This window comes from Danio rerio, chromosome 5 (assembly GCF_052040795.2).
Source record: "Danio rerio strain M-AB ecotype USA chromosome 5, GRCz13ab, whole genome shotgun sequence".
Lineage (NCBI taxonomy): Eukaryota > Metazoa > Chordata > Actinopteri > Cypriniformes > Danionidae > Danio > Danio rerio.
The window spans coordinates 9171349-9185099 of NC_141025.1; the positions used below are offsets into that span (position 1 = coordinate 9171349).

Sequence of the window (13751 nt, forward strand, 5' to 3'; positions counted from 1 at the left end):
CCACAGCACAATTGCAATGTTTGCACTTCAGAAAAGTTAGCAACAAAATGATTAGCCCTCCTGTGCAATATTTGTTATTTTTAATTGTCTCAAGTAACAGAAAAATTTCCACAGTATTTCCGATAATGTTTTTTTTCTTCTGAAGAAAGTTTTACTTGTTTTATTTTGACTACAAATTTTTTTTATTAAAAAAGAAACTTTAAGGTCAATATTTTAACCCTCTTAAGCGATTGTTTTACGTTGATTGTCGACAACAGTGGTTCTTAGGGTGCTTTCACACCTGCCTTATTTAGTTCGATTGAATCGCACTAGAGTTCGTTTTCACTTTTGGTGCAGTTCGTTTGGGCAGGTGAGAATGCAGCAATCGTACTCGAGTGCACATCAAAAGCGGACTAAATAAGCGTACAGAGACCTGCTTGAAGAGGTGGTCTCGGTATGCTTTCAAACGAACCCTGGAGCGGTTCGTTTGTGGTGAGAATATGATCCTTACTAAAACAGATCCAGCCTGTTTTGGACTAATTCAGCTGCCGTAGGCCGATGCGCTGTGTATTATGGGATATGGAGGAAAAATATTTGTTGACAGCGCTTTACCAACAGAGAGAGAGAGAGAGAGGGGAAAACATTACCAGATGGATCGTTGCTAATATTTGTCATTTGTCAGATGACTGCATTTTGGTTCGTTTCAACTGGTTCGGACCAAAGCCAGCAGTGTGGTGTGAAAGCGTCCCAAAGACGGCAGAAAATGCAACAATGTATCATTTATTGGCGTTCGTCCGGACCAAATGAAGCGAACTACAGATGTGAAAGCACCCTTAAACTTTTCAGCCCATGACCCCTAAAATAACAACGCCAGTTACTCGCAACCCCCTTTATGCTCGGAGGCGGTTATACACAAACAAATATTGCACACACTGGTGCACACACACCAATAAGAACTATATAACATGAGCATATTGACAACACAAAAAAGTGCAACAGTCTAACAACCATATATATTTTTTATAATCATTATTCATTTGTTTAATTTAATATAAACCTCACTTGATGAGAATGGTGAGAACATTGTTTACAGCACAAGACTATTCCTAGTTTAATTTCGGAGACAGCCACTAAGAGATCATCCTCCATGTTCAGTCCTTTATTTTTAATGTATGTAAGTGTCGTTAATCTAGCATAATAACCCTAGAGGTTGCAATCCAATGAAAAAAAATAATAATTTGAAAGGCTGATGGCTTTTTTTTTGCATGTTTTTTTAATGTAACTACTAAATATTAAGTATATATTAAACATTATATGTTAAAAACTACATCTTCTTATGGATAAAATATGATAACTCTAATAGTTTAATAAAATATATGAGATTTTTGGAAATCACCAAGCGTCCCCCGCATTGTCTCACGACTCCCACTCACGTTTCCCTTGAGAACCACTGGTCTACAGAAGAAAGCTTTTACAATGATTTGCCTAATTATACAAACTTGTCAAATTAGCTTAATTAACCCAGTTAGGCCTTTAAATGTCACTGTAAGCTGAATACTAGTATCTTAAAAAATATCTGGTCAAATATTATTTATTGTCATCGTGGCAAAGATAAAAGAAATCAGTTATTAGAAATGAGTTATTAAAACTATTATGATTAGAAATGTGCTGAAATAAAACTTCTGTTAAACAGAAAAATATAAAAGAATTTAAATTTACCATTTAGCTAATAAAATAAATAACATAAATATATAACAAACATAAATAAAATAGTGAAATAGCCTCCGATTTGTTTCCATAGCAGAATTTCACAATATTTACTACATTTATGGTCAAATAAATGATTTTGCAACTTTAAAACCTGCCCCACTTTATAAAATAAATGCACTGATGAATGTTATTCTAGAGGTCAGTTAAACTTAGCATGACTTGGCGGAATCTGCCAACATGGCCTGATCAATCTGTCTGAGGAAATGAATGAAACTCACCGTTCTGTCCATGAGAGCGTTCGGCCCCAAGGCTCAGCAACACAGCCAGAGTCACCCAGCCCTGCATACTGACCAGAGAAAGAGCAGGAGAACTCACACCTACAACAAAACATCACACATCAGATTAAAAGCTCAAATATGTTTTACAGGATGGATATCAGATCTGTGCACATTACTTTATTTCTAAACTGCATAGCAAAACACAAACACTCAAGTCTTAATTGAAACAAACCAACAACAGCTTGCTTGGATGCAAATAGCAGTCATTATTAAAGAAGCTCTGACCGATCGACCATCACATTTAATGAATTGATCGTAGAGCTGTGAACCTACACTAGTCTCACGGTTCGGTTCGGTTACGATTATCATGCCATCGATTCGGTTCAATTCGATATTTCGGTGCATTGACGGTGCTTTCCATACACAGTTTTATATTTTCTTCACAGCAGCATTTCTTGTATTAAAATGTATGAATATATTTATATTTATATACTATTTGTAATACAATTTTGTCATTTAATACAAACAGTCAGATATATAAACTGTAACTTTAAACAAAACGAGCATTTAGCAAATAATATAAACAAATATAAATGTCCAGCTCAATTTCTGATCCTTGTCTAGTTATCTTACACCGCTTTGATTGGTCACACCCTCAAAAAAAAAACGGATGCGATTGGCTCTTGCGCGCTGCGCTCTTCACAGATGAGTGATACTGATAAGCGGCAGCGGCGATCTCACAGCTGATGTATGATAGACACGGTGGAGAAAACTCTGCAGACACGCGCTCGTTTCTGTATGCAAAAGTAACACTGTAAAACAGCCGAGAAGAGAAGAAAAGCCAATCCAGCAGGTCAAATGGGCCACTGTGTGTGTGTGAGAAAGAGAGAGAGAGAGAGACAGAGAAAGAGAAATGGAGTAGGCTACTTTCATTCTCCAGATCTCAGTGAAATAGGGGCTATTGTTGTATATGTCAGTGAAAGACTGATCCAGCAAACACACACAGTGAAATTGTGCAAATTTTATGAGTTTTAAGTAGTTAAAGCGTTGTAAATACTCTCGATCGCCTCCCTCGCGACAGAGCGCATATGAGGTAAATGACGTCAGTAATAACCAGTTATGATTATTACTGAACCGATACCGAATTGTCCGCGTCTGAATCGCAGTGCACCGAAGAAACGATTAATTTTGACACCCCTACTTGATCGGTATCTGGCTGATCTCATGAACCGATCGCATGTGATCCGAGAAAGACCCAAGTGCACACCCAGGTTATATATCCAGGCTACATAAGCTGACGTAAGCTGAACGATCATCCCTAATCAAGTGTCCAACCAAATGATCTTTCCCAAAAGCTCTGCAAGTCTTTTACATATACAGTTAAAAAAACAGAAATCATGATGACGAGAGTGAATGGGCAAGAGAACAGATCAAGAGAGGCACAGTGATTATCTAAGCATTATGTTAGTTAGGTTAAATGAATAGAGTAATAATCACAGCAAATCTCTATTATTTTCTTATTTCTAAATGGTATGAGAGACATGTTTAAAGGATTATATTCAGCATCCTTAATTTATTCTCTTAGGTCAGGGGTCGGCAACCCAAAGTGTTGAAAGAGCCACATTGGACCAAAACAAAAACAAAACAAATATGTGTGGAGCCGCAAAAAATGTAAAGCCTTATATAAGCTTTATAATGAAGGAAACACATGCTGTATGTATCTATAGTAGCTATATTAGCCTACTATAAAAATGACTAAGTTGGCTATAAATACATAATGAGCCTTCATGATTGAATAGCCACTGAAATCAGGTGGTTGGTGTTTATTTCGTTGTCATTTAAACACTTCAGCACAGTCTCTGGTCTTTCAGTGGTATTAATTTGATCATTTCTTCTTGCGGCTCTTTAGAGTTCACATACCTGCATAAAAGCACATTGAATATCGGTCACATCACAGGCAATTGAGTATGCTGGCACTGAATTAATGTCCTTGGTTTGCTGATCGGTGATGTTACCTGCCATTTTAATAGCCCTTTCCTTCACTGTCTTAGCGGAGAGAGGTATATCTTTAATTTTTTGTATTATCTTGATTTTGTTTTTGAATTCTGCAAATAGGTGTTCTAATATGTTGATGAATGACTCCTTCATGTAGTCACCATCTGTGAACGGTTTTCCATGCTTTATTATCTCCAGGTTTGTGTACAACAGCCACCTGCCTGGCATCCCGCCCTGCTCATAGAAACCTATGTCGCAGGTTGAAATTAACACAGAAATGTTGAAATTAAATATTAATTCTACACACTTTCAGCATTTGAAAACGTTAAAAATGTTTGTCCTCCTATAGAAATCATATTAAAACAAAAATATATATTAACCTCCCCCATCTTTTTGAACATTGTTAAAAAAGCTCCAGGGAGCCACAAGGGCAGCGCTAAAGAGCCGCATGCGGCTCTAGAGCCGCGGGTGGCTGACCCCTGTCTTAGGTTAAGGCGAGATCCCCAATTACTTAGAGGGAGAATGTGCTTAATGTGCATTATAAAGCTTGAAGCATCAGAATCTGTACTCTGTATCGGCCGATCACCATAACAAAGAATCAGTACCTGGTATCGGCTGCAAAAATCCTGATCGGAGCATCCCTAGTTATTTTATTTGATCTTTTTCCTGTTTCTTATATTGCATGAAATGCATTGGCAGAAATGTAATAGAACACACACTGTGGTCAGATTTAACTTCAAATCTAAATAAAATGTATGTAACAAAAGCTGTTTTCAGGATCATTCATAATGTTTATATATACCATTTTTAAAATATAAATTCTATTAAGTACGTCAAAATAAGCATGTGGTTTAAATTTAACAAAATTATCTGTTGTTCTGAACAATTATAAAGCATTATTCGAACCTTATTTCTTTATTATGTTATCTGAAAAATGTAATACAATATTTAACTGCAAGGCGATGCAGTGGCGCAGTGGTTAGCACTGTCACCTCACAGCAAGAAGGTCGCTGGGTCGAGCCTCGGCTCAGTTGGCGTTTCTGTGTGGAGTTTGCATGTTCCCCCTGCGTTCGCGTGGGTTTCCTCCGGGTGCTCCGGTTTACCCCACAGTCCAAAGATATGCGGTACAGGTGAATTGGGTAGGCTAAATTGTCCATAGTGTATTAATGTGGGTGTGAAGGAGGGTGTGTGGATGTTTCCCAGAGATGGGTTGCGGCTAGAAGGGCATCCGCTGCATAAAAATGTGCTGGATAAGTTGGCAGTTCATTCCACTGTGGCGACCACAGATAAATTAAGGGACTAAGCCGACAAGAAAATGAATGAATGAATTTAACTTCAATTTAAAGGTGCAGTATGTAAGTTTGACGCCCAGTGGTTGAACTAGGTATTGCACACCTGGTTCAAAACACACTCAAGCATAGTTACCGAATTGAGGGCACAAACAGAAGCCTGATTGTCGAGCCTAAAGGCTGATTTAATTTGTGTTCTAAATAAAGCAACAGCATGTGATAGTAGAAATATTTTCCTAATTAAAAGGAGTTTTTGTTCTAACCAACACCTGAAATGTATTTATATTTTTAAAACGGTTTCTTTTTCTCGCTGCTGAACAATAGGATAAACTGACAATGATCACCTCAGGTATACCTCTAGTGCTTTATGTGCTTTCATGAGCTTAATCAGTGTTAAATGCTAGTAATGTGAGTTTGAATGCCATTTTACATTACATTTATTGCCACACTACTGAAAGCAACAGCAGACAGTTCACCTCAGATCTTAAATAAACCCTTTGAAATCGAACTTTAGAACTGTGAAGCCAACACATATCAGTGATTCAGCATCTACATTTAATAATGTTAAAGATTATGAACCTTACCATTGCATTGGTGCGCAGTGAGTGCACTACTCTGTGCTTCTGAATGGCTGAGTTTAAATTTCTGTCGTGTTTTGTCAGGTGCAAACAGCCAAATTGCTCATTACTGCGAATTAAGAATCACCTTATGTGGAACTCTGAATATGCGTCTAATTTCTGAGGCTGCTACCGCCCACCTTCCTGACTGAATGATTGAAATACCCTGTTTTTCACCATGGCAACCCGGGGGGCTGAAATTTAATTGGTTAAACTGGTATTGGGGGGGTTAAAAGAACCAAAACAAAGACAGATGTTCCAGCACGAAATGCACATTTTCAAAGCAGAATAGCTGACTTCAGCATTGTTTTCAGATAAACAAGAATGTTGACAACACTTGTTTCTTGTGCATGTTTCTTAGATATCTGCAAACATATTGTGGTATTTTTATGTTTTAGAAGAGTCAGAAACTTACAAACAGCACCTTTAATATATGTTTGGTGTATAACAGGGCTATACAAAATAAACAGATTTCTTTATTTCATATTAATGACATTTTTACAAATTTAAATTTGAATTGTTTTTTTTTTGCCTTCAATTAATAAAACAGTGCCATGTTTTCATTTAGTTGAGATTTAAGACATCATTTTTGGTGAACTAACCCTGAATTTCAAACACAACATGAAAAAATTTGGCGTTCTGACCAGTTTTCTGAGTGATTTGAGGAGAACATGCTGTAAACAATGCTTTTTATTTGACTTCATTAGAACTATTATAAGACCTTAATTTTAAAATCTAATCATTTTAATCAAAACCATCCCTAATAAATCCAAATAGTTTGAAGAAATGTTGAATATTCAAGCGATTTTTCCCACAGCAGTATAAATCAAGATCTGATCAAAAATTTTTACAGAATCTAAAAACATGAGCTTGCAAATCAAAATCAGGACATCTGAATATTATAAAGCAGTTTTATATATTTCATTTCATGCAGACACAAAAGAAATCCTGGGTTTGATCCACACACACACACACACACACCCGCACAGTAAAAAATGCTGGGTTCCACACAATCAATTTGTGTTGGGACAACAAGGAGGAATTAAATTAACTACTTAGTTTTTACAAATGTAAGTAAATTGAGCATTAAAAAAATTAAGTTGTCTGCCAAAAAGCTCAAAGATTGTGTCGTTTCAGCTCTTTTTATAGTGGTTTGAACAAGCAGCAAAAGTCATTTTTTGAGAGTACCTTTAAATCAAAATGAGTCACAATATTACATTTTTCCCAAAATATCAACCTTATTGCAAACCCAGAGTTCAGTTTATTCCCTGGAAATCCTGAATATCCAGTTCTCATCTGCTTTTATCATCAAACAGTAAATCAGAAACAAAACAAAACCCTTTTAGCAATGTGAATCTGACAAGCCCGGTTTTGATTACAACATTTTCGGTTGCTTTTGTGAATAGAACCAACCGGTGTTGGCAAGACATACATGATCCATTTGATAAGCGACACTCAAAAAAAGGACTTTTGCTGCTTGTTCAAACTACTTATTTAAAAGGAGTTGAATTTTAACTACCTAATTGTATTATGTTCAATCCACTTAAATTTGTTAAAAAAAATAAAAAAAAGATTAAAGTTAACTTAATCGATTTGTGTTGGGACAACAAGAAGGAATTGTGTGGAAGCCAGCATTTTTTACAGAGCATCTGATCAACAGTGTTGTTGGTGCACATCATGAGCTTCTTATCACCTTAACATGTCAAAGTGAAATCATGAGGATGCAAATAAGCAACACATTCCTGTGAAAGATTAAACTGCCACAGTGTTGCAGCTTTATTTTTGGATCATATAAATGAAAGAAATTCAGGAAAGCAGTATACTAAATAAGCTTGTTAACATTCTTGCAAAAAATGCTGCACATTGTGTTTGGTAAGGGATAGCTGTGAAGTCTAAAATCTCCAAATGGCTTACAGCACATTTTAGGTAGGTCCAAATGAAGCATGTTTGAGGAATCATTTACAGTGTAACTGTGGCACAACTGCTAAAGAGTAAGTTAAAGTACTTATTTACTAGGGATTAGACTTATTTAAATAGAAATTAGCAAAAGAGAGCATAAACAGGGAATGTATGTGACAGATCTGGTCTTGGGTGCCCATGCCAGATTGCAAGTTTAAACAAGCCTCTAAAGTCTCTCCGGTAAGAAAATCCCCAAACACCACCTCAAACTGAAACTGAAGCCATTTCACATTTCCAGTAAACTGAAGTATGGGAACAAATATTTTATGCAGAAAAATAAACGGTTTAGAAGCCAGGAGAGAAGAAGGAGAAAAATATAAGCCTTTTAAGAAGAAAAGCAAATTTTGGCCATGTAAAAAAAGCGACCGTTTCTGCCAGTGCAACAGATAAACATTCAGTGGTGGTTCTTGCCTCTGCAAACATCTCAAACTTTCAGAAATAATTGTAAATAAATACCTTAACCCACGGCTTTATTTACCTTCAGCATGTAACCACTCCAGCAATATTCCAGACAATAAGTCTCCAAAAGACTGAGAGACTTTTGTTCAGTAAGCAAATGCAGAGCGATCAGAAAATACATATACAAATTTTTCCCAAATGATGTTTAACAGAGCAAGGAATTTTTTACAGTATGTCTGATATTTTTTCTTCTGAAGAAAGTCTTATTTGTTTTATTTCGACTAGAATAAAAACAGCTTTTTTAATTTATTATTAATATTATTATTTTTTAAAAACCGTTTTAAGTTCAAAATTATTAGCCCCTAATTACCCTAACCTGCCTAGTTAACGCCTAAATGTCACTTTAAGCTGTACAGAAGTGTCTTGAAAAACATCTAGTCAAATATTATTTACTGTCATCATGGCAAAGATAAAATAAATCAGTTATTAGAGATGAGTTATTAAAACTATTATGTTTAGAAATGTGTTGGAAAAAAATAAAATAAACAGGGGGGCTAATAATTCTGACTTCAACTGTGTGTATATATATATGCTTGAGTGAATTTAGAAACAGCGCTGATATAGAAAATAACAATATTTCAATGTAGAGAATATATCCTGCTGGAATGACTGTGCTTTGTAAATCTGCAGATCTTTTTCATGCTGAAATGAAGCTAATGGTGTAAAACTTGCCCACATTGCCACTAGAATTCCATTAAATGGCACATAGGTTACCCCTTTTTTCATATTTATTATAAGTCTTTTGTGTCTTTTGTGTATATTTATTATAAGCCAGAATGTGTCTGTAAAGTTTCAGCTCAAAACACCCATCAGAGTATTTATTAGAGCTGTTTGAAGTGTCTGTATTAAAGCTGGGAAAAGGTTGTTGCAGTTTTTTTGCACTGGGCCTTTAAGGCGAGTCATCCCCACCCACCGTTCCCACGTGCCTGTCAGCAACATGCCTCAATCGCCACCCTCGGCTGCCTCAGGAAGCAGAAATACTACAGTAAGAGCTTTACCATCAGTATTTGATGCATTTTTATGGAGTTGCAAGAATGAGTTCACACACACACACACACACACACACACACACACACACACACACACAGCGCAGAAACACACACACACATAGCACAGACACGTAGCGCGGACACACACACGCACATACATAGCATAGACACGCAGGCAGACGCAGACACACACACACACAAACACACATAGCACAGACAAGTACCGCAGACACACACACACACACAAACACACATAGCACAGAAAAGTACCGCAGACACACACACACATACATAGCGTAGACACGCAGACACACACACACACAAGCATAGCGCACACACACACACACACACACACACACACACACACACACACACACACACACACACACACACACACACACACACACACACACACACACACACACACACACACACACACACACACACAGAGACATTGAGAGAGACAAAACACCCATGTGCTGATGAAGTGAATCTGAAGTGAATGGCTGTACTTCATTACACACGTGCACACGTTTTAAAGGGTCACAAAACACCAAAACACATTTTTTGAGCTGTTGACAGTCGTATATGTGTCCCACACTGCTAAAAACACTATTAGGACACCTATATTTCACTAAAAAGTGTAAATTGGTTGTTTTTGCGTTATTTCAAGCAAATTCGTACTTCCGGTTTGAAACGAATTTTTGAAGCTGCGTCACGGTCATGACATAATAGTGTTGTATTCCAGCGTGCAGACTGGGCGTCTGTGCCAGAGTGAGTCTTATTACGTCTTACAGTGTCCTGCATTAATGCATGAGTAAGGCTTGGTTCAAACCAATCAGCGCGCTCTATTGTGCAACTTCATTAATATTCATTACTGTCAGAGTGTAGATGGCAGAGAGACGCCACGTTGTGTTGGCAAAACAAGCGTGGAGTGTTGCTTTTATAGTTTGCTGCAGTTAAGTTTCGTTTTCATTTTCTCTCTGTGAGAGCTCAGACTCACGTGTGGATTAACAGTGTACGCGACGCGCGACAACAATAACTTACATGTCCAAGGAGGATTATTGTTTACCTGAGAGCTGTTCTCATCTGCAAACGCTGAGATCCAGATTCGCTTGTAGTCTCCTCTAAATAAAGACGCGGCTCTAGTTGCTGGTGATTGTCCTGTCTCTACAGATTTGGTAAGTGAGCGACCAGTGCTCTTTGTTTATTCAGTTCGTATTTTATTCGTATCAAACAAACTATTGCAACGAGTGTAAACAAGTTAGCACTAACAGTTACAACCAAACTATAACCTCGTGTTGGATTTTGTGACCAGAATAACACACGCGGCTTTCCGACGCTACCTGCCATGTGCATCTAAGCTTCCAGGAAATGCTAATTTTTTTTTTCTCTCATTCGCCGTGCGGTATTAAACATTGCATGAAAAATACACGCTTAGAGCAGCGCCTCGAATCAAATATCACGTTTGTCGGGAGGGACATGAATGAATTCCCTGAATGAAAGAGCCAAACAGCAGTTAAAGTCCACCATTTAATAATCTGGCAAATAATTTGACTACAGATGTCCATGTAAACACAGTCACATTGTCCGCTGTGGGTGTGTGTTTTGACTCTAAAATTCAGCGCGCCCAAATAGACACTCCCCCACCAAGCCTCTTTTCTTCCTCCGACACTCCCCCCTAAACAGAGCTGGACACGCCTACTTTTCTGACTTTTTCCAAAGTAGAGGTGTGAAAACACACTGCTGAAACGAGGGGGTTTCATGGCCCTTTAAAACATGTTAAACTTGTAAAACTCACTCTTGATCACGTCTGATGATGATTGATAATCCTAGCAAACTGAACAGATCTTTTTTTTCCCGGTTGTTTTGCGCTCGTCCTGTTTAGTCGATATGATTTTATGCATTACCACAGAGACATGTTAATGCACGCAGCTGTCAATCAATATTGGTGGGCGGGGGGACCGCACTCCCACGTAAAGTTGTGGTCGATCTGAAAACCGCTCCAATTGGTCCACCGTTTTTATGTTATTACATTTGAAAAAAAAAAGGACTGTGTGTGTTTATATCACCCCAATATGACAGTATGTACACTATACTTACACACATGTCTGTCCAAACAGCTTGAAAAGTTGATTTTTCACCATAGGTGCCCTTAAATATCTTTGATTAAAAAAGAAATCATGTTTTCGAATCAACAAACATCCTTTAGAAACAGGATTCTAAATATTGACTTGATCAGTGCTGCATACGCTGCAGGGTTATGGTAAAAAATAAATATCACAAGCGAGTTTGCAGACCTTGTTTGGGAGCTCACAATGATCTTGTTGACAGATCTCTTCAATATTGCAGCAGGCTGTGAACAGCCAGAGGGCAATGAACAGGAAAACACACAATGTCTTTTTTTGTGTTTGTTTGTTTCTGGAAAGCTGCACCACTTCACCTTAAAAAAAAAACAAATCTGTGCCAGTTTCCTTGCATCACTAACAAAGTCTTCATGACATCTGAGATAACGGTGACAGTAATTGAAGGTAAACCGCATTTTTCATAGATTCCTCATAATCATCCAAATATAACAGCCCAACACATGCCCAGTCTTCAGAAGGCTGAAGGAATCCAATGTTTATTTTGGCAGCCTGTACGGTGGGTCTTCCGCGAAGTGAGAAACTGCAGTGTACAATGGGAATGTTGTATCTAATGTTTGAGAAGTTAAAGTCAAATAGAGATGCAATTAATCCAACTCAAAGTAATAATCTTAATATTTTTTTTTTAGTCACAGCATTTAGAATTAGCAATGGATGAATCAATCAATCAATAAGAGGAAGAAATACAACTTCAATGTTTAGATACCAATGTCATTTTACAATTCTTAATACAGTAAACAACTAGTGAGCAACTCCAGCGTTATGGATGTGACATTTGCACTAAAAATTCAAAACATACATTCACTGAGAAAGTATAAGTTAACATTATATTAAAACATCTGCTTATATTTTCCAAAAAAACTAGCCGCAGAGTTATGGGAGCAGAAAAACATCAATTCGTAAACATTTTTTAGATTTTAAATGAGGGAATAAAGATGCGTTATACATGTGACCAAAAAAAAAATCTATGAGTTTACAGTAGGGTTGGGCGATGTCGATCAATTTGGCATTGTGCAATGTCTAATGTGAAACATCGCAATGGAAGATGGTTTTGGCTAAATTAAGTACGAAAGCGTAAGACTGAAGCAGTGTACTGACACTGTGACATGTTACCTGATAGATTTAAAAGACTGAAGAGTCATTAGATAGAGACAAGATTAATTAAATATCACATTTAACAACTATAGTGAGCATCATGATGTTTATCAGCCATCGACGATGGAAGATGGCATAGTCTATCAACCAAGCGGCAACCTCCCGCTCTACCTCGGGAGGCCAATACGGAAGTAACTGAAACTGCAATTCATCGAAATTCGGCTAGTCCTGGCTCCATAATAGAGCAAAGTTAAATTGAGCCCACTGTTAGAATGGCCAACTTTACAGCAGAAAAAAAGGTGTTTACACTTTGTGCGCCTGGTACAAAGAAAGATTTTGGTTCATAGAGCTAATATTACCCTTCATGACAACTGTGAGGGGTGGGAATTTTTTTTATAACTTACCAGTTTCCTTGATTTATTAGGCTATATTAAGGCTATATTAAGTATAATTAAGGGCGTGGCCACTTGATTGACAGTTAGGTCTCGCTGGTCACCGTCACATTACCTCAGCTGACACCGGCAGATTAGCCACTGATTTCGGCATATTCATCATATTTTTGTGTTGTTTTATGTGGTTTTACACAGTCAGTTGCCTTTTGGGATTGTTTACTACAATTATCAAATGACATGGGATGCTGTGTGCACTTAATTGTGTTCACAAGCCATTGACGTGGCCTCCGTTTCTCATGTGAGTAAAGTTATATACTTGTAAACCATCTCCATTAATGTATTTGTTTCATTTAAGATCATTTATCATTTATAATGTTCATTAGACCTGTAAAGCACTCCAGAATCTGACAGATTGATTAGCTATGGACTTTGTCTGAAGTGTTGTCATTCAGTGTTATGCTAGATTTCATCAATAGTCTTGCATTTACTAACACAGACTATATCTAAAGTGTTTGGAAGTAATTTGCGTTTTCCTCCTGTAGGAGGAACAATACTTAGTGGCTCAGTGTATTACTACAGTATTTTTAAAAGTATAAATACTTTATTGATATAGTGTACAGGCAAACACAAGTGGTCAGAACACAAACGAGTCGCAGGTGATAAAGTATTAAGCGTTTTCCAAAAGTAAAGTGTGTCTAAGCCTGGTCCAAGCAAAATGCCAGCAGGTGTCTGTAGCTCAGCTCACTCTCCGCCTCTTTGCCTTTGTTTGGTATCCCGCCGTGGGTGCAATAACGCGCGAACAAAATGGAGACGGTTGGCCGCCCCTACTTGTGGCTTCTTTGGAG

At 37.5% G+C, this 13751-nt stretch overlaps 1 protein-coding gene across 2 annotated transcripts in view; it reads right to left on the reverse strand.

Moving 5' to 3' along the window:
• The window catches only part of lifra (LIF receptor subunit alpha a), a 72829-nt gene that overhangs the window by 49814 nt on the left and 9264 nt on the right, over positions 1-13751 (reverse strand). For both annotated transcript variants that reach the window (XR_015490182.1, NM_001014306.3), the window contains 1 exon segment: positions 1968-2066. Coding sequence is in view for 1 of the 2 variants with exons in the window: in NM_001014306.3 (NP_001014328.3) it covers positions 1968-2034 (67 nt within the window). In the remaining variant the exon portion in view is untranslated.